The 26,841-nt window shown below is 43.0% G+C and overlaps 1 protein-coding gene across 1 annotated transcript in view; it reads left to right on the forward strand.

Moving 5' to 3' along the window:
- Positions 1 to 899: 899 nt before the first annotated feature.
- The window catches only part of LOC101109370 (ATP-binding cassette sub-family C member 4-like), a 151,072-nt gene continuing 125,130 nt past the window's right edge, over positions 900 to 26,841 (forward strand). The window contains exons 1-8 of the mRNA XM_042255125.2: positions 900 to 970; positions 1,544 to 1,664; positions 10,927 to 11,151; positions 18,497 to 18,586; positions 19,891 to 20,054; positions 21,211 to 21,336; positions 22,536 to 22,785; positions 25,132 to 25,233. Of these exons, the coding sequence (XP_042111059.2) occupies positions 915 to 970; positions 1,544 to 1,664; positions 10,927 to 11,151; positions 18,497 to 18,586; positions 19,891 to 20,054; positions 21,211 to 21,336; positions 22,536 to 22,785; positions 25,132 to 25,233 (1,134 nt within the window). The 5' untranslated portion in view covers positions 900 to 914. The remainder of the gene's footprint in view (positions 971 to 1,543; positions 1,665 to 10,926; positions 11,152 to 18,496; positions 18,587 to 19,890; positions 20,055 to 21,210; positions 21,337 to 22,535; positions 22,786 to 25,131; positions 25,234 to 26,841) is intronic.

The following is a 26,841-nucleotide window of genomic DNA, read 5'->3' on the forward strand; positions in this document are numbered from 1 at the left end:
GCCAGAGCTTTCTAAAGCGGGAACTTCATGGGTGGGGTGGCCTGGCTCTTTATCTCTTTGTGTAGCTGTCACGTGTTCACTGGAGATGGATGTCTTTGACATGGATGTCTTCAAAGCTTCATGTCAGGCACTTATATTACAGTAAAAAAAAAAAAAAAAGAATTATCACATGCTGACATACACTGCCCCAATTTTAGAACCAGACATTTGCCCCTTTTTTTGGGGGGGTGGGTGGGAGGCAAGAATACTGGAGTGGGTTGCCATTCCCTTCTCCAGGATATCTTCTCGACCCAGGGATTGAACCCAGATCTCCCACATTGTGAGCAGATGCTCTACCGTCTGAGCCACCAGGGAAGTCTCCTTTTAGGGAAGAAGATATTAAAAAGCCAAGGTCTGGGTGAAGGGGGCCAAAGGGCACAAACTTCTATTATAAAATGAGTCAGTTGTGGGGATGTAATGTGCAGTCTGGTGATTGTAGTTAATCCTACTGTTCTGAATATTTGAAAGCTGACAAGAGACCTTAACATTTCTTACAACAAGAAAAAAATTGTGATTGTGTATGTTACCCCAAACCCCAAGATCAGGGGGCTAGAATGCTACCAGTGTGCCATTGCTTCCAGGGCCTCTCAGACTACAGAGTTAGGGACTGTTGTGTATGTATGTGTGTGAGTGTGTAAACACATATCTAATTATTCCCCCGTTCCTCTTTATATTTAAAATGTAGTTTTTTGTTTTTATTTAACAAAGCCCATAAATGTAGGATTCTAATTAGGGATATATAATTTGGATGTACAATTGAGCACCTGAGCAAAGCAGAAAGAATTTGGATATATGTCACTGTCCTTTTAATTTTTAGCAGGTGGCTAAACCCCTTGTTTAAAATTGGTCACGAACAGAAATTAAAACAAGATGACATGTACTCAGTGCTTCCGGAAGATCGCTCCCAGCACCTCGGAGAAGAGCTGCAAGGGTGAGCACAGGCAGCAGGGAGTAAGGGAGGGAGAGTGAGAATTTCCACGTGGGGCTAAAGGTGCCTGTTGGGGGGGCTTTGTTTCCTCTGGGTTCTTCTGAGCCTCCTCCCCTGACACTGCTCACTCACCCACTCAGGTTGACCCTGGGCTTAGCCCACTTTGGAGGCTGGGGGAGCCCGTGTTTCCTGTGCATCTGTGGACATGGAGGGAGCCCGCATCCATGGCCCTGGAGGCCGAGCTCTGTCCCTGGAGGTGGGGTCCCTGAGAATGGTGTCTGCCCTTCTGAGCTGCTCATGACCTCTGAATCCAGCAAAGCTAGGAAGGAACTTATTTCCAGAATTGGGACTTTTCTGCCTCAAAGCCTTTTATTTTGGTGCTTCAGGGTCTGCACTGCTTATCTCTCAGGAGCCTGTGAGCAGGTAGCCAGCATCTATTGCGCAACTGCAGAGCGCCCTGTAGTGCGGCTCGTCTCCCACTTCGCCCTTCCCCCTTTCCCCTTTGGTGCACTCCGCCCCGCCCCCTTTCCCCTTTGGTGGACACGCTGCTCTTCACTGTGCTCTTTCTCATCACAGGCACTGGGATCAGGAAGTGAAGACAGCCCAGAAGGATGCACGGGAGCCTTCCTTAACGAAAGCGATCGTAAAGTGTTACTGGAAATCCTGTCTAGTTTTGGGAATATTTACGTTTCTTGAGGTAAAAATTTTTACATGCTGTGCGTTGCTTTTAAGTGTATGCAGATCAGTACCGAGATGGATGTGATGGTGGGGAGAGAGGACAGCGGTTTGTCACAGGATAAATCTCATCATGATGTAGCCCAGTGGTTGTGTTTATTTTTGGAATGGACAGAGCTTAAAGGAGTGAGCCTCCAGGGGATTAGTACTAAGTTGGCTGAAAGTTCTTTCAGGTTTTCCCATAACAGCTTATGGGAAAGGATGGCACTGACAAGACAAGACATTTTATACCATATTAGGACACTTTTAGTGCTTAGTACTTGATATAAATGCTGAAAGTGATCCTTGAGAAAAAGATCCTACAACCTCAAGGAATGTGAGCCTCCTGGTTTGGAGGCTCATATTTGGATCAGAGCCCAGTAACATGAAGCATTTTACAGGTGCTCAAGCAAGTAATTGTTAACTTGCCCAGGTCACATCTGATAAATGGTTTCCTAAAAAGGGGTCCTTGCTTCTTCTCTTCTTGTGGAACAGAACTCTGGGCCCTGCATCTGGGCGGGAGCTGCCAGAGCTCCAAGAGCACGCCTTTCCCTCGGCTGCGCCCTCCCCGTGGGCCAGGTCACCCAGGTCAGAAACCCCGTGTGGAGGAGCTCCAGCTTCACCATGAATTCATGCACCCTCCATGCTGGTATCTGTTCTGGCTGTGGGGATGGTTTGCTGGTTGAAGGGAGGGTCTTGGTATCCTGGCTTTGGAGGAGGGTGGAGGAGGGGATGTGCAGGAGAAAACCGGAGACAGAAAGCTGTGAGGTCAATGACCTCCATGACCCTAAAGATCCTGGGTCAAGATCCCCCAGAGGACAGTTTACTTGGGGACACAGTGCCGTCATCCCCCTGTCCTGGCTGAGCCTGCTGGAGGTCTGCTGCAGACGCCCCTGGGGGGCTTGTGCTCTCCGTGGTCCCTTAGTGCTGCCTTAGGGACACGGGTGGCCTGTGAGTGTGTGGGACCAGGAGGGATGGAAGATGCAGTTGCTCTGAAAGGGGCATTTTAGGTGGGGAAGGGGGTGTGCTCTCCTCAGTCCATCGTGTTGGGGTGAGGTGATGGGTCAGGTGGTTTACAGGTGAGCGGCGTGGCTCTTGTTTAAAGGCTGTGTTATATTGAAGGGCACTGCGGGCAGTGGGCAGCTGGGCAGGTGAAGTCTGACCCACACAACTGGAGAGACAGAGAATCTGTCAGCTCCCAGGTGACTGGGTGGTCCTGGGAGATAGAGCTCTCGTTGATAACAAAGGTGTGTTGACTATTGTGCCAGAGGGTGGTGACAGGAATGTGGGGCTGAGTGCCGCCTTAGAGAGGGCTCTGACCACCGAGGCACTGCAGTGCCTTGTGAAGGGCGGGGTGGAGTGTTGATCTCACAGTTGTCCAGCCCCAGTAACACTTCCTGCTGGGGATCCGGGAAGGCCAGGCCTGGGGGCTGCATAAAGTGCAACTGGTAGAGCCCCGGCCCCTCTTTCAGGAGCTGGTTGTTGAGCAGTCATGGCGGAGAAGTGGGGAGTCGAGGACCTGGTAAATGGCGGGGCTCATCTCAGTAGTAGTACTACAAGTACTAGTGGCAGTAACAAGGGGTCACACTGCGAAGTACTGGTGGTGGCAGCCACAATACTATTAGTAGTGCAGCAATAGCAATTACTCGAAATAAGGTATATATCAGGAACTGCTACGAGCACTTTATGTGTAATAACATTTTTATTCCTTTGGCTAACTCAGCAAAGTTGTAGGTTTCCTATTACCCTCATTGTAGAAGAAAGGACTCTGAACCCAAGTAATTACATAGGTTGCCTGTGGTTACAGGGAGCTTAAAGGACAAAGTGAGGTTTCATTTCAGGCACTCTGACTTACAAGCTTGATCATCTCAATGATTAAGAGCTCATCCAGGATCAGGAAGGCTTGTCTTTAGAGCTTTGTCTTCAGGGTCTCAGACACATGCATCTTGAACTTTAATACAATAAATAGGATGCTAAGAACTTCCTGGAGCAGGAAGACAGATTTGGGATCATAACTGTGAGTAGATTTCAAGTGACCATGTACCCTGGGTGCCAGATTTGACTAGGATGTTGATGCCGGCAACATCATGCTGTGGTCAGATGGACTGGGAGCCTCTTAAGAAGCCAGCTTCCCCTCATTACCACCTCTGCTGCTGCTGCTGCTACGTCGCTTCAGTCGTGTCCAACTCTATGCGACCCCATAGACAGACGGCAGTCCACCAGGCTCCCCCGTCCCTGGGATTCTCCAGGCAAGAACACTGGAGTGGGTTGCTACCTCCTTCTCCAATGCATGAAAGTGAAAAGTGAAAGTGAAGTTGCTCAGTCGTTACCATCCCTAAGTGGTGATAATTTTAGGTAGTGGAAGATCTAAACTCAGCTCTGGATTCTCTAAAACATGAACACATTTACTTTGTGACCTCCTGCCCTCTTTTAATTCCTCTGGTTCACAGATGACTCATGGATTACCCGTGGTTCCCAGACAGTGCTGTGACCAACCACAGCACAGGCACTCCCGGCACACAGTGGGAAGAGGCAGGTGATGCCAGTCCAGGGCGAGGATTCTGGGGTTAGGATTTACGTGTGAAACCTCTGTCCTGTGAGAATTGAGGAGTGATCATAATGCTTGGGGAAGCCGGTACCAGGCTAATGTCCAACCTGGAGCATGTGCAGGTCACCCCTAATTAGAACAGAACAGCCAGTGAGTTCCCAGTACCTTGGCCCCTGTGTGCACCCCCATGGGGACCTTGGGTGAGGAGAACAGGTCTCTACCTGCCCGGGGCCCTCAGGGTGGAGAGGAGGGGCCTGAAGACTCTTCTTGGACCAGAGACACAGAGACCACCTCCCCAGGTCATCAGGGCTTCTCTGTGAGAGATGAGGTCTCCACCTGCTGGTGTGTAAGTGGGGTGACCTCAGAGAACCAGACAGGGTTCACCCAGTCCCTTCCCCTGAGAGGGGCGGAGTGACAAGGGTTTATGTCCTCTTCCCGGAATCTTAGAAATGGCCTGGCCTTGTCTAATTACTGACCTTTGTCCAAGGCCACTTTTGCTGATTGTCTCTGCTTTAGGTGGAGAATGTAGGAAGCACATATTTGTGTAAATCTTTACATTGGAGCTCAACTGATGATCAGGAAGTAAGCAGAATCCTCTGAGTCCCATAGTGGGCTTTGTGCCTCGACTCAGGGCTGGTTCCCTGAGAGCTGAGTGGTCTTTGTATTTATTTCCCAACCCTTCCTTCCATGTGTCCCTCACTTCTGCTCCACCCAGGAGGCTGAGGAGTGGCTGCTTGTGGCAGAGATATGTGGGCTCAGAGCAACCACTGAGGACCACACAGCAAGGAAGAGGAGGATGGGGGCACTGAACCAAGCAGCCAGGGACTTGCAGAGCAGACCTACCCTACTGATTCTTGACAGCATAGCATTAGCCATCAGATTTCAGTAATATCCACAGTGATGACCTTGAGACATATATGAGGGTAATGCTTTTCAATTCATTTTTTAAAAAACTATTTTTATTGTCTCATTGAAAAAAAGTTTTAAAAATTGAAGTATGATTGACTTACAATATTATATTAGTTTCAAGTGTATAGTGTAGTGACTCAGTATTGTTGTACATTATTAAATGATCACTCTGATCAGTCTAGTTATCCTCTGTCACCATATAAATTTTTCCAATGTTATTGACTGTATTTCCTATGTTGTACATTACATTTCCACGACTTACTTATTTTATAACTGGTTTGTGTCTGTTAATCTCCCTCACCTATTTCACTCATCCTCCAATTCCCCTCAATCCATTTTTTTAAAAAAATCAAGGATATAGATGACTCCTTTTTAAATAGATTACTCTCGTAATGATGAAAAAATAAAAATCCTGCTTAGAAGTGAAACTTTTAATTACTTTCCAGAAAAGTTGGCTTTCAGAAGTGACTTTTCTCAAGAGATCTCATTCAGCCATAATGGCCTATAAACAGCAATGAGTTTTCTAAGCCCTTTGTGAAACCAGCCTCTGCCATTAAGGATAGAATGCATCTCTTCCCAGGACTCCTGTCTTTTGTGCATACTGTAGAAATCCTTGCTAATTTTTTGCTTTCTGATGTGACAAAATATTTCTAGTTTATCGTTACACAAAAAAAGCTGCTCACCCTTAAGTACAGATTTGCCCCAGCCCTGGAGTCTCTATTTCTGCAAGCAGCCATGGCTCCTTCTAGCGGGAAGTGGTATTTAGAGACTATGGTCTGGGCACTAGGGGTGCTCATTGCTGTTGAGTTGGTTACTGTTTCTCAGCTTTGTCATTGGACAAAGCTAGTATACATTTTTTGTAGTAAACAAACCTTGAGTTTATATGGGTATTTTCAATCTGAATCAGATTCAGGACAGTAGTGTTTTTACTTTATCTTTTAACTCTTAGATTGGTATCTGTTTTCTTTCATCATCTGTTCTCTTTTCTGTCATGCCTAATCTCAGTTCTCAATATCAACATAATTAATCCTTTAAAAATCTTATAGCATCAACACTAGTAACCATAATGTGACTTTTGGAAGCTTTTTTTTTTTTTTTTTGCTGTTCATATTGTCCTTAGGCATATCACACAGGGAATGTGTTTTCAAATTATTTTTTTACACCTGCTTTTAATAATTCTTTTTTGTATAACTCAGCCTACTGGATGGATATAACCTTTGTTTCATTTTACTCTGAAATTTTAGGAATTGCTTTTTAAAACTTTATTGTTTTATAATTATAATTCTGTATAATGATTTGCTGGGAAAGATTGAAGACAGGAGGAGAAGGGGACAACAGAGGATGAGATGGTTGGATGGCATCACTGACTCAGTGGAGATGGGTTTGAATAGACTTCGGGAATTGGTGATGGACAGGGAGGCCTGGCGTGTGTGGTCCATGGGGTTGCAAAGAATCAGACACGACTGAGTGACTGAACTGAACTGATAATGTTTTCAAACTCTACCAACAGAAGAGGCTATTTTTAAGGAAGACTGATATCCTTGTTGGCTCCATTCTAATTCTCCCTTCCCTTTTAGAGGTAATATTACAAATTTTGATTCATGTTTTTATTTTGTAGATTTAGTATTTTATAAACATTTACTATTTTTCTGTAGTGTCAAATGAAAGGTCTGAATTTCATCATTGGAGTCTCAAGAGTTTGGATTCATAAGGAATTGTCCTAGAAGGATGATATGTAACATGGGACTCTGGTTAAAACCCTCTGTGGCACTTGTAAATCCTTCAGAGCAGATTCATGACCCCTCCACGTCCAGATGCCTGGATGATGCAGGAGAATAGCAGATGCTTACATGGGATTAGTTTCTGCATCCAGCATCTTCTAGGCAGGGGGAACTTCAGGCTCCGTCTCTAATCATTTGAACCTATATCAGTTTTTGGAGGCTGGGTTTCAGGCCTCAGAGTGCTCCTAACCCCTCCCAGGTGATGCTAAGCTGCAGTCAGGATGAAGACCACTGTATCAGGAGGAGTGAAGTTATATTTAGAATCCTAATGGTTATTATTTTCCCAGATTCACTGCTTTTCCTCCTTAGCTCTGGATCTTTCTCAGCTCTACTCTTTGTCACCTATTCCCCCATTTCTGAAGATAAACTTTCTATTCATTTTTTCTATAAGCTCATTCTTTTCTGCTTATATATTTCACTCAAGCGTTTTTTTCTTTGATAGCTTGTTTCTATTTTCTGTGTTTCCTTAATTTTTCTTATGAAGTGGAGATGGTGGAGTTGGGTAAGAAACCTTTTAAGTACATGTAAAAATGTAATGGAGAAACTATACTGACTAAGGAAATTTTAGCACTTAACCCTCTGAGAAGTTCCCCTAAGAAGCAGGAAATGGGGCCCGAAAGTCAGGTACTTTCAGAAGGTTGAATACTAGGGACTGCACCATGAAATGTCTGTCTGTCTGTCTCATACTGTGAGATTCCTGTGGAAACTTGAACGAATGTTGTCATATTGTATTGGACTCTTTTAAAAATCTTTTATGGTTTCACAGTTGTGAAGAATTCCTGTGAAGGAATAAGAACTCTAATCTCAATTGGTTTGTGGAAAGAATATTCACAGATCAAGCTTCAGTTCAGTTCAGTCGCTCAGTCATATCCGACTCTTTGTGACCCCATGAATCGCAGCACACCAGGCCTCCCTGTCCATCACCAACTCCTGGAGTTCACTCAGACTCACGTCCATCGAGTCCGTGATGCCATCCAGCCATCTCATCTTCTGTCGTCCCCTTCTCCTGCCCTCAATCCCTCCAAGCATGAGAGTCTTTTCCAATGAGTCAACTCTTCACATGAGGTGGCCAAAGTACTGGAGTTTCAGCTTTAGCATCATTCCCTCCAAAGAAATCCCAGGCCTGATCTCCTTCAGGATAGACTGGTTGGATCTCCTTGCAGTCCAAGGGACTCTCAAGAGTCTTTCCAGATCAAGCTTAGACTGACGTCAAAGATGAAAGGTTTTGGGAACAATTTTTGATCTTCTCCCTGCTTATCCAGAAAGTTTTAATTTAGTTAGTTTCAAGTTTGTGAAAGTCACTCAATTGTGTCTGACTCTTTGCGACCCCCATAGACTATACAGTCCATGGAATTCTCCAGGCCAGACTAACAGCGTGGGTACCTTTCCCTTCTTCAGGGGATCTTCCCAACCCAGGGATCAAACCCAGGTCTCCCACATTGTGGGTGGATTCTTTACCAGCTGAGCCACAAGGGAAGCCCAAGAATACTGGAGTGGGTAGCCTATCCCTTCTCCAGTGGATCTTCCTGACCCAGAAGTCAAACAGGGGTCTCCTCATTGCAGGTGAATTCTTTACCAACTGAGCTATCAGGAGAGCCCCCAGTTTCAAGTTTGATAGTGAATACTTTCTCAGTTGTTTTTTACCTCACTAATTGAGGGTTAGGATTAGGAACAGACAGAAGATTAGAAGCTATAGGTCCCGGACTGGCATTACTCCTTAGTGAGGCTGTTTGCTCAACTGGCATATTAAATTCTGTCTCTCAGCAGAAAAATTGAGACATTTAGGCAGTAATGACCTGCCTTTATTTTGTAGTTTTTTTTTTTTTGGCTTGATTTGTTGCATTTATATTATTCTTTAAGTAGGTGACATTACTCTTACTTTTCCTGTAATTACGATATTAGGACCAAATAGAGAGCTAAGTAACAGCAGTGATTCCCAAAGAGAATCACAGTTTTAGGACACTTTGGGATGGCAGGTTTACTGCTGGGCTTCTGGTGGAGAGCCCCAGGTTTGTAGCCTGTAGCACTGGGCTTCCCTTGATCATATCTGGGCTGGGACTGCCTTGTGTAGTTTGACATTCTTGCTTCTCTGTGTAAGCCTCCAGACTTCTATCTCAGTAAACTCTATTAACAGTGTGTTTTATAATCTATGATGTGAGGGAATCTTCTTAAGCTTTTAGCACCTCTAGGGGTGAATGATGGGGCTTTCTGGAAATGCAGCAGTAAGCCTTTGTGTTCTTGAAAACTGGTCATCTTACTCTGATATGGTTATCTTACTCATAATTCTTCCACAACATGGTCTTCTCTTCTCTGGAGTAGATGAAATCTCCCGTTACCTTGTGGAAGGTAAGGCAGGTGTTACAGCCTATGAACGTGTATATGTAGAGCAATACAGGAGGGCCTCATCCATTTGAGTGCCTCATTCATTTGAGTGCCTCATCCATTTGAGAGATGGGGTCAGCTTGCTGTAAATAATTTGAGCAGGTACTAGTTGGTTGAGCAGAAAATGCTTTTTAGTTATGCTTAACATTTTCAGCTTTGAATTCTCCTTCCTTTCCTCTTGTGTGTGGGTGCCTCAACTTTATACAGACAGTAGAGAGCTCTCAAAAGAAAACCCATCTGGGAACGTCCTTGGTGGTCCTAAGAGTCTGCCTTTCAATGCAGGGGTCACAAGTTTGATCTCTGGTCACGGAAGTAAGATATTACATGCCTCAGGGCAACTAAACTGGCAGTTCCCAACAAGAGAAGCCTGCGCACTGCAATGAAGACTCAACACAGCCAAAAAAAAAGAGAAAAGTTTTGTGCTGGAGGTTTCTTTGTGGCTGATGCTCCACAGTTGAGTAGACCAGTTGATAGTAGAAGTTGATAGAGATCAAATCCAGACATTGATTGAGAGCAATCAATGTTATATCATGTGGGAGATAGTCAACATACTCCAAATATCCAAAAAAAAAAAAAGTTGAAAGTCATTTTACCATTTTGTTTATGTTAATCACTTTGTGGTTTGGTTTCCACCTAAGTTAAGCTGGGGGCAAAAAACCCTTCTTGACCATATTTCCATGCTCAATTCTCTACTGATATGTAACTATTAATAAAATGCTCCTTTTTAAAAAACAAATTGTGATAGGCGATAAAAAGTAGATACTGTACACCGATTTGGAATGGAAGAGATCATGGGATAAGTGAAATGAACCACTACCAGCCACATCAAAGTCCAGTCTTCATCCAGAGAAGTTGATGTTATGTATATTGTGGGACTGAAAGGGAGTCCTCCATTATGAGCTTCTTCCGGAAAACCAAACAGTTAATTCCAATGAGTACTTCTCCCAATTATATCAACTTAAAGCAGCACTTGATGAAAAGTGTCTGAAATTAGTCAACAGAAAATGCATTATCTTCCATCAGGATAATGTAAGACCGCATGTTTCTTTTATGACCAGGCAGAAACTGTTACAGCCTGACCTGGAGGATCTAACTCATCTTCCATATTTACCAGATATTGCACTTTCAGATTTCCATTTATTTTGTTTTTTACAAAATTCTCTTACTGGAAGAAAATTTTAATTCTCTAGAAGACTGTAAAAGGCACCTGAAATAGATACAGAGTTTTCCTCAAAAAGATACAAAGTTTTGGGAAGATGAAATTAGAAAATTGCCTGAAAAATGGAAGAAGGTAATGGAACAGAACTTTGAAAAGGTTGTTCAACAAAGTTCTTGGTGAAAATGAAAAATGTGCCTTTTATTTTTACTTAAAAACCAAAAGTTTTCAGCCAACCCAATACTAAGGCTTTATTGTCTTTGTAAGATTTTGGCTTACATTAAAACTAACACTGTTGTGTGCTTGTCTTCTTTGAGATAGTGGATCTGTGCATTTTTCTTTTAGATTAGCCATGAATGTAGCGTTTTCTCAAGATGGTTTTTTAACATTTTAACTTTAATAAAAGTAAAGCTTGTATTAAGAAACACTGACATCACTTGTATTTCTAATTAAGGTTTTTTTCTTTCAGGAAGGCACCAGAGTAGTTCAACCCATATTTTTGGGGAAAATGGTTAGTTATATTGAAAACTATAATTCCAGTGATTCTGCCGCTTTACATGAAGCCTATGGCTACGCGGCAGGGCTGAGCGCCTGCGTGCTGGTGTGGGCCGTCCTGCACCACTTGTACTTCTATCACATTCAGCGTGCGGGGATGAGGCTGAGGGTAGCCATGTGCCATATGATCTACCGCAAGGTGAGTCACTCGGTACCATGGTGTGTACCTCCCCTGGAGCATCAGAAACATTTTGGGAAAGTTGTCTGAAAACTAAAAATTTGTAACTGGGATCATTTACACCTTCCTAGAGAGGCTTGCTATTTGCATCAGGCCAATTTTGTTCTTGTCATTTAAGCAAACTTTACCAGTAAATAATGAAAAGTTTTGTGTTGAGATTGGGTCAGGACTGCCTTTGATAACTTTTATCCACAGGTTGTTGCATAATATCCACTCAGCTTGTAATGGATTCTGATTATCAAACTGGTTTTCAATGTTTTCATACTTAAATCTCATAGCTGTATTTGTGGAACTTTTGTTGTTCATTAACCTTCTTTTACATTGAAGTTGTATTTAAAAGTAAACTTCAGTGATTGGATTTATAAAATTAAATCCAGGAGCAAAAAATGTATTTGAGAAAGGAAATGATTATATTTTTAAATGACCCATCTAATCATATTGAATATAATTGTGTGAACTAGAAAAGCATATAAAGGGAATCCATGCCAAACATAGACTCGCTCACTATATTCTATAGTTATGATTATTTATAATGGTATTAAAGAGTAGAGCTGAATGTTGGGCTGAAACTTGAAATTGTATCCTGTTTTTAGTATTTTGGTGAGAATTTGTTGCTATTCATTCAAGTTATTTAATTCAGTGTTTCTTTTTTCTTAAGTATGTAGTTTAGCACTTTTAATAAGACCTGATTTAATGTGTTCAGTGATTTTGTATTGAGAAATGCTGCAGAATTATTCCATAGTTCACCCTGGTCTTAACTAGTTTAAAAGAAATAAGGATTTTTGGTGATTTTATAAAGGAATTGCCACAGATACACCAGTGTTATGAGCTGAAGGGCTCTTTATAAACTTGATCTTGGATGTCTCTTTGCCCTGGGCTGTTTACACTTTTTTAGAAAAAAAAATTATATAACTGTATTTTATAGTTGAAATTTGCAGAGAGAGTAGATGTTAAGTGTTCTCACCACACATACAAAAGGGTAACTACATGTGATGATGGCGTATATTTGTTTGTTTTTCTACTGTAGTGTTTCCCAATGTTTATTTACATCGAAACATCACATTGCACATATTAAATATATTTAATTTTTACTACAAATAAACAAAACCCTCATTGAAAGCGAAAACCAAAAAATTTAAATGAAAAGTTTTGCTTCTCTTATTATTTGCTGCTTATCTAGAGCTTCTGTTTCTTGGGAATACTTTTCTGGGCAAAATGTAGGATGTGTTTTCCCCATCTTTCCTTTAGTAAAATGTTAAATCTTGGGACTGTGAACTCAGGGCCCTGGCATCTCACTGTCTGTGTTTGGCTATGGCGCATGAGTCCAGATTCTCCTTGGGTGACATACCCTCTAGTTAAGGGTCTTCATGGTCAGTCATCATCATCTTTGTTATTCTTTTGCACCTTGTTGTACCATTTAGTAGACAAAATACTCAGGTTTCCCCACAAGTTCAGTTCAGTTCAGTTGCTCAGTCATGTCCGACTCTTTGGAACCTCTTTGGACTGCTGCACACCAGGTCTCCCTGTCCATCACCAACTCCCAGAGTTTACTCAAACTCATGTCCTTTGAGTGGGTGATGCCACCCAACCATCTCATCCTCTGTCATCCCCTTCTTCTCCCACCTTCAATCTTTCCCCGCATCAGGGTCTTTTCCAATGAGTCAGTTCTTCACATCAGGTAGCCAAATATTGGAGTTTCACCTTCAGCATCAGCCCTTCCAATGAATATTCAGGATTGATTTCCTTTAGGATGGACTGGTTGGATCTTCTTGCAGTTCAAGGGACTCTCAAGAGTCTTCTCCAACACCACAGTTCAAAAACATCAATTCTTCGGTGCTTAGCTTTCTTTATAGTCAGACTCTCACATCCATACATGATTAGTGGAAAAACCATAGCTTTGACTAGATGGATCTTTGCTGGCAAAGTAATGACTCTGCTTTTTAATATGCTGTCTAGGGTTGTCAGACTGAACTGAACTAAACTGAGGTTTGTCATAGCTTCTCATCCAAGGAGCAAGCGTCTTTTAATTTCATGACTGCAGTCACCATCTGCAATGATTTTGGAGCCCCCAACCCCCTCAAAAAATAGCCAGATGTTTATCTTTCCAGATCATGCTTAGCTCCCATAAGTATGCAGTAAATTTCACCAGAACTGTGCTGTGAAAACCTTAACTTAGATTTGAGATGATGGTTTAGTCAAACAAAGCTCTTTCTTTGCTGCACAGGTGAGCCAGTGTCCACCTGGTTTTCTTCCTCTTCCCCCTAACACTTTGGAATGCTTCTTTTGGGAAATCTGATCTGACCTTGTATGTTGCTTATGTGAATGCCAACATCTCCCTAAGTGTTCATTTACTGGCTTAATTAGCCTAAAATAATAGTTTCTTTCAAAGTCAGAAACTGTGTATATAACCTGAAATTCCAGAAACATGGGAATTTCCTCATGGACAGCCTTGCATCTAGATTCCTACTGAGATGCAGGTAACAGGTGGGCTGATTTCTTAGGGCAAAGCTGGGGCTGCCAAACAGCTCTGAAATGCCCCTATGAACGTCTGTGGTTCATGCTTAGGCTCCGCCTCCTAACCCTTGGTCCTGGGGAGAAATCAGATTCGGTGTTAAAAATGGGATGGCTGCTAAGCTCATAGTCATAGTTTGTGATTTTGAATGATTTTGGGAGATGTATCATATATAAAGATGATTTGTCATTTATTTACCTTTTGATAAAATTACTTTTAGCTTTGGTTCATAATTTTAACAACTGTGGTAAAATATACACAACATAAGATTTACCATTTTAACTGTTTTTAAGTGCACCATTTAGTGACATTAAATACATTCACATTCTTGTGCAGCCATCACCACTCTGCATATTCAGAATTTTTTCTTCTTCCAAAACATAACCTCTGCACTAATTAAATACTCACTCCCCAGTCACCTCCTCTTCGTCATCACGACTCTACTATGTTTTTCTGTGAATTTGACTCCTCTAGGTCCCTCATTTAAATGAAATCATACAATGTTTATTATTTTATGTCATATAGTACAATATCTTCTAGATTCATCCATGTTGGAACAGATGTCAGAATTTAAGTCCTTTTTAAAGGTGAATCATATTCCTTCACATGTATATACAATATTGTGTATATCCTCATTGGCAAAATCAGGCATAAGTTGAAGAAAGTAGGGAAAACATTGAGAAAACTAAGATCATGACATCTGGTCCCATCACTTTATGGCAAATAGATGGGGAAACAGTAAGAGACTTTATTTTTGGGGGCTCCAAAATCACTGCAAATGGTGACTGCAGCCATGAAACTAAAAGACGCTTTCCCTTAGAAGGAAAGTTATGACCAAACTAGACAGCATATTGAAAAGCAGACACATTACTTTGCCAACAAAGGTCCATTTAGTCAAGTCTATGGTTTTTCCAGTAGTCGTGTATGGGTGTGAGAGTTTGACTATAAAGAAAGCTGAGCACTGAAGAATTGATGCTTTTGAACTGTGGTGTTGGAGAAGAATCTTGAGAGTCCCTTGGAGAGCAAGGAGATCCAACCAATCCATCCCAAAGGAGATCAGTCCTGAGTGTTCATTGGAAGGACTGATACGGAAGCTGAAACTCCAATACTTTGGCCACCTGATGCGAAGAAGTGACTCATTTGAAAAGACCCTGATGTTAGGAGAGATTTAAGGTCGAGGAGAAGGGGATGCCAGAGGATGAGATGGTTGGATGGCATCACCGACTCAATGGACATGAGTTTGAGTAAACTCCGGGAGTTGGTGATAGACAGGGAGGCCTGGCGTGCTGCAGTCCATGGGGTTGCAAAGAGTTGGACACAACTGAGAGGCTAAACTGAACTGAACTGATTCAGGCATGACCTAAATCAAATCCCTTCTGATTATACAGTGGAAGTTACAAATAGATTCAAGGGATTAGATCTGATACACAAACTGCCTGAAGAACTATGGATGGGGGTTCTTGACATTGTACAGGTGGCCATGATCAAGATCGTTCCCAAGAAAAAGAAATGCAACAAGGCAAAATGGTTGTCTGAGGAGACCCTGAAAATAGCTGAGAAAAGAAGAGAAGCTAAAGACAAAGGAGAAAAGCAAAGATATACTCATTTGAATTCAGAGTTCCAAAGAATAGCAAGGAGAAATAGGAATGCCTTCCTCAGTGATCGATGCAAACAAATAAAGGAAAACAATAGAATGGGAAAGACTAGAGATCTCTTCAAGAAAATTACAGATACCAAGGGAACATTTCATGCAAAGATGGGCACAATAAAGGACAGAAATGGTATGGACCTAACAGAAGCAAAAGATATTAGGAAGAGGTGGCACCAATACACAGAAGAAATATACTAAAAAGATCTTCATGACCCAGATAACCACGATGGTGTGATCACTGGACGAGAGCCAGACATCCTGGAATGTGAAGTCAAGTGGGCCTTAGGAAGCATCACTATGAACAAAACTAGTGGAGGTGATGGAATTCCAGGTGAACTATTTCAAATCCTAAAAGATGATGCTCTGAAAGTGCTGCACTCAATATGCCAGAAAGTTTGGAAAATCGGCAGTGGCCACAGGACTGGAAAAGGTCAGTTTTCATTCCAATCCCAAAGAAAGCAGTGCCAAAGAATGTTCAAGCTACCCCACAGGTGCACTCCTCTCACATGCTAGCAAAGTAATGCTCAAAATTCTACAATCCAAGCTTCAAGAGCACGTGAACTGTGAACTTCCAAATGTTCAAGGTGAATTTAGAAAAGGCAGAGGAACCTGAGGTCAAATTGCCAAGCTCCGTTGGATCATCAAAAAAGGAAGAGAGTTCCAGAAATACATCTACATTTGCTTTATTGACTATGCCAAAGCTTTTGACTGTGTGGATTACCATAAACTGTGGAAAATTCTTTAAGAGATGGGAATAGCAGACCACGTGACCCTGCCTCCTCAGAAATTTGTATGCAGTAGTTAGAAGCAATAGTTAGAATCAGACATGGAACAACAGACTGGTTCCAAATTGGGAAAGAAGTACATCAAGGCTGTATATTGTCACCCTGTTTATTTAACTTATAGCGAGCACATCATGAGAAATGCCAGGCTGAATGAAGCACAGGCTGGAATCAAGATTGCTGGGAGAAATATCAATAACCTCAGATATGCAGATGACACCAGCCTTATGCCAGAAAGCAAAGAAGAACTAAAGAGCCTCTTGATGAAGGTGAAAGAGGAGAGTGAAAAAGTTGGTTTAATACTCAACATTCAGAAAATTACAATCATGGCATCTGATCCCATCACTTCATAGCAAATAGATGGGGAAACAATGGAAAGAGTAAGAGATTTTATTTTTTTGGACTCCAACATCACTGCAGATGGTGATTGCAGCCATGAAATTAAATGATGCTTGCTCTTTGGAAGAAAAGCTATGATCAATCTAGACAGCATAGACATGAAAAAGCAGAGATATTACTTTGCCAACAAAGGTCTGTCTAGTCAAAGCTATGATTTTTCCAGTAGTCATGTTTGGATGAGAGTTGGAATCCAGAGAAAGCTGAGTGCCAAATAATTGATGCTTTTGAACTGTGGTGTTTGAGAAGACTCCTGAGAGTGCCTTGGATTGCAAGGAGATCCAACCAGTCCATTCTAAAGGAAGTCAACCCTGAATATTCATTGGAAGGACTGATGCTGAAGTTGAAACTCCAATAGTTTGGCCACCTGATGCAAAGAACTGACTCATTGGAAAAGACCCTGATGCTGGGGAAGATTGAAGGCAGGAGAAGGGGATGACAGAGGATGAGATGGTTTGATGGCATCACCGACTTGATGGACTTGAGTCTGAGTACTGACTGACTGACTGTGTATCTATTTATCTGTGAGTGGACATTTGAGTTGTTTCTACCTTTTGACTGTTGTACATAATGGTGCTATGAACAGGGTGCACAAATAACCAGTGAAATTCATGCTGTAAGTTATTCTGGGTACATTCTGGGAAATGAAATTGTATGCTGTGTACTAATTTCATGTTTGGTTTTTGAGGAAATGCCATACTCTCTTCCATTGTGGCTACATCATTTTACATTTTCTCTTGAGCATTGATTTTTCTGTTTAGCTTGAAGACTAAATAGAAAGAATTTATGAACCATGATATTTCGTTTGGATCCATGGCTCCAGTTGATGGTCTGTTGAAACAGCTCAAGGTGGTCTGTTCAGGTTTCTCAGTTCTCTAGGGAATTTTTCAGAGCTTTTTATCAAATCAAGGGATTGTACAGCACAGTGTGTGTCTTTTTGTAAAGTCAGCAGACTGGCGTTAAGAACATAGGTTCCTTACAGGATTAGTGTTTTGAATAGTATACTGGTTAGTTTTAGAATGAGGAAACTAAGACCAGAGTGTTTAAATGGTGTCACACCTGGTATTAATGACTGACCAGATTTATAGTCCAAGTCCCCTAATCTCTTTCCTTAAGGCGGCCTCTCCACTTTCATCTTGTTGTTGTTCAGTTGCTAAGTCCTGTCCAACTCTGTGACCCCATGGACTGCAGCACACCAGCCTTCCCTGTCATTTATTATCTCCTGGAGTTTGCACAGACTCATGTCCATTGAGTCAAGGATGCCATCCAACTATCTCATCCTCTGTTGCCCCCTCCTCCTTCTTCCCTTAATGTTTCTCAGCATTAAGGATCTTCTCCAATGAGTCAGCTCTTGGCATCAGGCAGCCAAACTGTTGGAGCTTCAGTTTCAGTATCAGTCCTTACAATGAGTATTCAGGGTTGATTTTCTTTAGGTTTGAGTGGTTGGATCTCCTAGCTGTCCAGGGGACTCTCAAGAGTCTTCTCTAGAACCACATTTCAAAAGCATAAATTCTTTGGTGCTCAGCCTTCTTTATGGTCCAGCTCTCACATCAGTACATGACTACTGGAAAGAACATAGCTTTGACTATATGGACCTTTCTTGGCATAATGATGTCTCTGCTTTTTAATATACTGTTTAGGTTTTGGCTGAAAATTACTTAGTTGGTTTGTAAGTCTAAACCTACATTCATTTATCCTTCAGGCAGGTCCAAGTTCACTGAGAAACAGGGTGGAGGGTTTTGCTTCTGTCTCCTGCTCCCCACTTTGCTGTCCTTGTGGGCAGGGCTGCCGCCGCATTGAATTGTCTAAGGATGAACATGGGTCCCCAAAGCCCTGCTTTCAGGCATCATTCTCATCCTGACACCACACAAGACCCCATGAAAACACACTCCATTTTGCTATCTTCTCAGAATGACTTGGTATCACTGTAGGAATCCGATTCTCTGTATCTTTCTCTCATTTCAGTCACTTCACCTGAGTAGCTCCGCCATGGGGAAGACCACCACAGGCCAGATAGTCAACCTGATGTCCAACGATGTGAACAGGTTTGATCAGGTAAGCTGCCCCTGAGGGATCCTCTTCCAATTCCCATCCTTCTTACTGGATTTAGCTTATTGGGATGCCAGGTGCCAGGGTTTGGTGTCAGTCAGCGTTCTGTTGAGGACATAAGACAAGGGTTCTCTTTATCCAACGCTTATTTCCTCTGTGTGCAACTTAGATGTGATAATATGTTTTGTCCTGTAGATGAGAAGTTTATTTTTCTGACATTGTCTGCAATATACTTCAGTAATAGGCAGGCAGTAGTGTTCTTGGACAGCTTGGTTAGTGTTCGTAGGGGTCCTCCATAGAAGTTTCGTAGTGGCCCTTCTTGGCCTGCAGTGTCAGTGTTGCTGCCTGAATTGTCTTCCTCTTCCTCTGGATGATGAAGGCCTGGTGGGCAGGGATTGTTCTTTCTCTGTGCCCTGTTCAGTGCTGCTTCACAGAGAGCCTTTGAGGAATATGCCAAGTGGGTGGTATCAAGCCATGCACAGCCTCCCCTCTGCTGTCCCATCATACCCATTTCACACTTACCTTATGAACAGATCACATTACCAGGGTGTTGAGCTGTTGGCCAGATCTGCATAGAACAGTTCTCTTTCCTGGATGATCCTGCCTTTAAGTTTGGGAGCTTCCCTGGTAGCTCAGATGGTAAAGAGTCCACCTGCAATGCAGGAGGCCTGGGTTTGATCCCTGGGTCAGGAACATTCCCTGGAGAAGCAAATGGCACCCTGCTCCAGTTATCATGCCAGGATAATTCCATGGACAGAGGAGCCTGGTGGGCTATAATCCATGGGGTTGCAAAGAGTTGGATGACTAAGCGACTAACACTTTCACTTCTCCTTCAATTATTCATTCATCAAACATGACGTAAGGCCTCTACTTAATTCGAAGGATGAATAAGCCTTAATTTCCGCCCTGGAAAGGCCACAGCCTGTCCGAAAGGTAAATGCACAAGCAGTTGTTGGAGAGTGTGGTAGGTGCCATAATATAGGCTCTTCTGGGGAGATGGGGCTGAATTTTGGGACAGAGAGAGTTTGGGGAAGCCCTGAGCTCATCTGTGCTGTGGACAAAATCAACGTCTTCTGTCAGTGGTGCTGGTCGTGTTCTCCCTGGATGTCCCTGAGGCCGGCCCTGTGCTGCCCTGGAACAGCGTCATCTGGGGTGGACACTTGGATTTCTGCTTCAGCAGGTGTAAAACTCACTGAGATCATTTCTGTTTAGATTCCTGCCTGTTCCTTCAGAGTAGATTGTTTCCACACCGTGTCCTGACTGGTCTTATTGTATGCAGTCCTAAGAAGGCTTTGTCTTTCTCTTTTAAGGTAACAGTGTTCTTGCACTATCTGTGGATGGGACCACTGCAGGCTGTCGCAGTGACTGCCCTGCTCTGGATGGAAATAGGAATGTCGTGTCTTGCCGGGATGGCGGTTCTCATTATTCTTCTGCTTTTGCAAAGCTGCTTCGGGATGTTGTTTTCATCACTTCGGTAAGAGAAACACTGGTTTAAAAAATAGGTGATATGTGCTTAGTAGCATGCAGCGTCTGCTTGGTGCTTGTGTTCAAACCAATGCCTTCTCTGATCTCTTCTTTGAGTGCGTTATAGACCCTTCAGTCTTTGCAGGTGGAGGCTCCAGCCTTAAGCTGAACGCTGATCTTGAATAGGGAAAGGAGATGGCACTCACTGGCTCCTCTCACTACCATAGCTGAATAAGTGGAGTGTCCTTAAGCAGAATGTACCTACATTGATGTTATGTAAACTTTATTAAATAGTAATAATCCTATAGGCTTAAATTTAGCTGCATGTATTTTTGTTATTCTTATGTTAGAGCAATTTTCAGGTACCTATTTTCATGTCTTGTTTTTAAATCAGTGTTTCCATTAACTTATAAGTGCCTCAAGGACAAGGTCAACCTTAATTAACTGTGTCTTAGTAAAGCCCCACAGTCCCAGCGGAATATGTGATAGAACAGTGGCTGGTGATGAAGGACCTAATGGATAGACCTGAAGCAGGTCCCAGAAGGTTGGAGGTGGGTCGTTGTCCAGGCTGTCAGGTGATGGAGGTGTTGTGCTCTTTGTAGTTTTTTTTTTTTTTTCCTTGAGATTTTTCTTTTTTTTTTTTCATGATTTTACATGTGATATTTTTGTCTATTTGAAATTCCCTTTCCTGTCTGCTGTGGAGAGATGCTCCTTATCCTTCAAGGCCCTGTTCCAATGGTACCAGGTCTCTGAAGCTCCTGTTCTCCTTTCCCAGTGGAATTAACAGCCCTATCTTTTCTGCTCCCCAGAACTTCACTCCTATTTTATCACAGCACAGACACTGTCTTCCCATCAGACTCAGTGTCTTTTTGCCTTCCCTGCCCAACTGCGACCTCCTTGGGCAGAGAGTTTATACCTGACTTACTTTGGGTCTTCCTCAGCCAGTACTGCGAGTTCTCCAAGTTACTCCTTGAATTAGGCTGAATGGTTGACTTCTAGAAGTCTTTTTCTCCATTTGCACTTTGAGAAGGACCTGCCTGTGATGTCAGCACAGAAGAGCTGTAGGGAATCATCAATCCCCTGGTCCCTCCCTGTGCCCCCTGCTGCTGCTGCTGAGGAAAGTTGGGCTGTGGTCACTGAGGCTCATCTCACGTCTGTCCCCTCAGGAGTAAGACTGCAGCTCTCACAGATGACAGGATCAGGATCATAAGTGAAGTCATAACTGGCATCAGAACAGTAAAAATGAATGCTTGGGAAAAGTCATTTATAGACCTTATTACCAGACTGAGAAGGTAAGTTTTTGTACATATCACACCGTATTTTTGTATTTTCCCCTCTATTTTTACCGACTGAAATTAGAAGTCTTACCAAGTTTTCACATGTAGATGAGCTTAAATACTATGAAATCCACACCTAACATGTGGCAGAAGGGTTAAGTGGAAGAGGGGAGATGTCATTTTAACCTGCTGTTCCACTTACGATCTTCTTAAAGGAAAAATTATGTATGCTTCTGAAGGCAAACAGATAGCCAATAAACACATGAAAAAATGTTCAACATCACTCTTTATTAGAGAAATGCAAATTAAAACTACAATGAAATATCACCTCACACTGGTAGGCATGGCCATCAACAAAAAGTCTACAAACAGTACCCTCCTGCACTGTGGTAGGAGTGCAAATTGGCACGGCTATTATGGAAAACAGGCTGGAGATTCCTTAGAAAACTAGGAATAAATCCGCCATGTGACCCAGCCATCCCACTACTGGGCATATGCCCTGAGAAAACCAGAATTCAAAAAGACACATGTACCTCAATGCTCATTGCAGCACTAGTTACGATAGCCAGGACATGTGCTTCCATAGAGGCCTTGGTGCCTGCCTCTGTCTGATGTCTTGGTGTCTCACTGTTTTGGGGCGTCTTATCCTCTTTCTCTACAAGTTCATGAGATCCAGGAGGAGAGGGGCTGTGTCTTTCTGTCATAAGTGGGGAGCCTGGCCCAGGACTTGTGGTTATGAATGCTTGTTGAAAGAATGTTCAAACCCAGTCCAATTTACCCACAGTGTTTAAAAGGGTGACATGAAGCCTCTCTTTAGTTGGGAGAGTGAAGTGGTGATGAAGTGTGTGTCCTGGTGTTGGGACGGAGCCCTGGGCGTGCACTGTGTAGTGTCTCCATGTGAGGACTTGAATTCATGCCTTGGATGTTGATGCTTCTTTTAAAACCTCTTTCATTGAAACATGTATAATATCATATAAGAAACAAATCACCAGTCTAGGTTCGATGCAGGGTGCAGGATGCTTGAGGCTGGTGCACTGGGATGACCTGGATGGATGGTGTGTGGGGGGAGGTGGGAGGGGGTTTGGGATTGGGAACACGTGTACACCTGTGGCGGCTTCATGTTGATATGTGGCAAAACCAATACAATATTGTAAAGTAAAAAATAGTAATAATAAAAAAATAAAATAAACCCTCTTTCCTACTCTCCTTTTCAGGAAGGAAATTTCTAGGATTCTGAAAAGTTCCTACCTTAGGGGCATGAATTTGGCATCATTTTTTGCCATCAGCAAAATTATGATTTTTGTCACCTTCATCACCAATGAGCTCCTTGACAACCGGATCTCAGCCAGCCAAGTGTTTGTGGTGGTGACGCTGATCGAGGCTCTGCGGTTCTCGAGCACCCTCTACTTCCCCATGGCCGTCGAGAAGGTGTCAGAGGCTGTCGTCAGCATCCGAAGAATCAAGGTTTGGGGACAAATAATTGTTTTCAGTTGTCGGTGGATTTTTTGTAAAATGCCCATTTGTTTGGTATCACTGTGTTCCAGTTGGGAGATATTTAGCTCTCTCAGTGCCAAAGCTGGCAGTCTTCCCAGAATGTTGTAGGTACTCCCCTTTCTTCTTAGGTAGAGTGTGTTACAGATGTCGTAAGACTGGTTCTCATGTAGGGGCAGTAGTATATATAATTAGCATAGCACAGGGCTCTAGTGTAGTGGTGCCTGCAGAGTGACTAAAATGTCTAAAAGCAGGAGAAGCATCAGAGTGCATCTCCTGTGCTGACTCCAGGGACCAGGCAGCGACTGTGCAGTCCTGGGGCATAGGGGTCCTCTCTGGGCCGGGAGGGGAGGAGCTTGCTGAGAGCTCCCTGCTGCTTGGACAGGAAGAGTAGCCTCAGATTCACTTAATTCTCTGTGTTCAAAAATGAGTTCTTTCCTCCACAGATGTTTTGCTTGTTGATATCTGAGCCACCTTTTGTGTCTGCCTTTTCATCCCTGGCCCCTCTTTATTTACTGCTTAATCCTCTCTCCCTAGCTGCCCTCTTCTTTTCACATTTATAATTCCCACCATTATGTGAACCAAGAAGTTCCAGATATACAAGCTGGATTTAGAAAAGGCAAAGGAACCAGAGATCAAATTCCCAGCATCCATTGGATCATAGAAAAACAAGAGAATTCCAGAAAAACATCTGTTACTGCTTCATTGACTACTCTAAAGCCTTTGACTGTGTGGATGACAACAAACTATGGAAAATCATGAAAGAGATGGGAATATCAAACCACCTTACCTGTGTCCTGTCAAACTTGTACGCAAGGCAAGAGGCAACAGTTAGAACTGGTCATGGAATAATGGACTGGTTCCAAATTGGGAAAGGAATACATGAAGGCTGTATATTGTAACCTTGCTTTTTTAACTTATATGTAGAGTACATCATGAGAAATGCTGGGCTGGATGAAGCTCAAGCTTGAATCAAGATTGCTGGGAGAGATATAAATAACCTCAGACATGCAGATGACACCACCCTTATGGCAGAAAGTGAAGAGGAACTAAAGAGCCTCTTGATGAAGGTGAAAGAGGAGAGTGAAAAAGCTGACTTAAAACTCAGCATTCAGAAAACTAGTCATGGCATCTCATCCCATTACTTCAAGGCAATAGGTGGAGAAACAATGGAAACAGAAACAGACTTTATTTTCTTGGGCTCCAAAATCACTGCAGGTGCTGACTGAAGCCATGAATTTCAAAGACCCTTGCTTCTTTGAAGAAAAACTATGACAATCCTAGACAGTGTACTAAAAAGCAGAGACATTACTTTGCCAAAAATGTTCCCTATAGTTAAAGCTATGGTTTTTCCATTAGTCGTGTATGGATGTGAGTGTTGGACCATAAAGAAGGCTGAGCACCGAAGAATTGATGCTTTGAACTGTGGTGGAGAAGACTCTTGAGAGCCCCTTGGACTGCAAGGAGATCAAATCAGCCAATCCTAAAGGAAGTCAACCCTGAGTATTCATTGGAAGGTCTGATGCTGAAGGTCCAATACTTTGGCCATCTAATGCCAAGAGCCAACTCATTAGAAAAGACCCTGATGCTGGGAAAGATTGAGGGCAAGAGGAGAAGGGGACGAGAGAGGATGAAATGGTTGGATAGCATCACTGACTCAACGAACATGAGTTTGAGCAAACTTTTGGAGATAGTGATGGACAGTGGATCCTGGAGTGCTGCAATCCATGGGATTGCAAAGAATCAGACACGACTTAGTGACTGAGGAACAACAAATACACTATATGATTATATTTATATGTAGCATGAGCTGTAATAGTAATTATTAATTATGTAATAATAGTAATTATGTAATGTATTATTCCATACATTAGTTAATATGTTCTGAGTGAAAGTGAAAGTTGGTCAGTTGTGTCCGACTCTTTGCAACCCTAAGGACTATAGATTCTGTGGAATTCTCCAGGCCAGAATACTGGAATGGATAGCCTTTCCCTTCTCCAGGGCATCTTCCCAACCCAGGGATCAAACCCAGGTCTCTTGCATTGCAGGTGGATTCTTTACCAGCTGAGCCACAAGGGAAGCCCAAGAATACTGGAGTGGGTAGACTATCCCTTCTCCAGCAGATCTTCCCGACCCAGGAATCAAACTGGGGCCTCATGTATTGCATAATATGTTCTGATGTGAACTAATACTTTAAGTACAGTGAGCAAAACAGTATTTAGACTGTTCAAAGTTTGCAAATCCCAGGAAAACAGTTGTTTTTGTTTGTGCTTTCTTCCTGCAGTTTAACAATCTGTTTTTTTTTTCTTGTTTCTGTAGAATTTTTTATTACTTGATGAAATACCACAGGTCAACACTCAGCTGCCATCAGATGGTGAAGTGATGGTGGACATGCAAGATTTCACTGCTTTTTGGGATGAGGTAACAGATCTTCCATTCCAAGATCATGACTGCTAACAGACAACTGTGACTAGGATTCATTGGAGAATTTTTAGATTTTACCCATGGTGTAAAATGTGACTTGCTCATTTGCTAAAAGTATGTTACAAAATTTTTCAAAATAGGGACTAATGTTTGTATCTAATGGAGATTAATTATAAAATCAGCCTAAGATGTTTGACATGTTGCTGTCTCTCTCATTTTCAAGAGAGATTTCAAAGTATTAGCACATTTTGAACTTAAAGTCCATACATTTGTAATGTTAGCATTTACAGAATTGGACAGTGATATGGGTTATCTGAAAAAATACACAACTAGTTTTTAAAGAGGCTTTGGAGAATCAGCATATATTTTTTGCCTTGATTTTCAGACCAGTTTATTATATACAGAGTGAGGCCATGATCTGGATCTTTGCTGTTGGGTAGAGTGGGGGCTATCCTATCCTGAGCTTCTGGATGGTTCTGGATACTTTGGTGGCAGCCAGGGCAGGAGGCGGAGAAGGCAATGGCACCTCACTCCAGTACTCTTGCCTGGAAGATCCCATGGATGGAGGAGCCTGGTGGGCTGCAGTCCATGGGGTTGCTAAGAGTAGGACACGACTGAGGGACTTCACTTTCACTTTTCACTTTCATGCATTGGAGAAGGAAATGGCAACCCACGCCAGTGTTCTTGCCTGGAGAATCCCAGGGGCGGGGGAGGCTGGTGGGCTGCCATCTATGGGGTCGCACAGAGTCGGATACGACTGAAGTAACTTAGCAGGGTAGGAGAAGACAGCAGGTGATCATAACGAGCGCCAGTGATTCCTAGTTAAAGGATTACGCTGTGTGGAAGCTGACAGGGAGAGCTGGTGATTTCCAACACTTGGTTTATTTGTTAGGTTCAGTCAAACAGAAAAAACAGGGTCTAGTCTCAAGAAGCTGTCAGTATCGCACACCCAGTTCAGCCCCTTTACCAACTGAAGTGCCCCACCTTTTCCCCGGTTCCGTGATCTTCTGTGCTCACCCTCCTGTATCAGTGAGGACTGATTAAGAAAATAGAACCCCACCACAGGAGAGGGAGTTCCATGCAGGGAATTAGTTACGCAGATGATGAAAGAGGGAGAAAAAAGCAGTAAGGGCAAAACGGTGGTGCGTGAGATGACCCAGGGGTTATCAAAGGCAGGAAGCTGCGCCCACCCCCAGGGCTGGGGGGACTCAGGGAGGTGGCACCTCCACCAGAGAGTCCATCCTCCAGAGCAGAGCCCAGGAGCTGGGCTGTCAGAGTGGGGACCACAGAGCACGCGTCCTGACTGTAGACTCACCCTGTCTTCCGTGCCTGTGAGTCTGTGGTGCGCCCTGCATCCTGTTCACCTGCTTCTGACTCAGCAGCTGCCGTCCCCACCGACCACCAGTGGTTTGTTCCCAGATACATGAAACCATGTCCCTGCACCTTCTGTCCATGGAAACTCACACAGGGTGTCTGATCTAACCTGAGAGCTTCTGCTACCTTAATACGGTGGATTTACCTTCTGGTTGGTGTTTCTCGTCGTAATGCTCTTGAAGCATTTATAGAAAGCACCACTAAAATTCCATTATAAAGACCATTTTATGT

Source organism: Ovis aries, chromosome 10 (genome assembly GCF_016772045.2).
Source record: "Ovis aries strain OAR_USU_Benz2616 breed Rambouillet chromosome 10, ARS-UI_Ramb_v3.0, whole genome shotgun sequence".
Classification (NCBI taxonomy): Eukaryota; Metazoa; Chordata; class Mammalia; order Artiodactyla; family Bovidae; genus Ovis; species Ovis aries.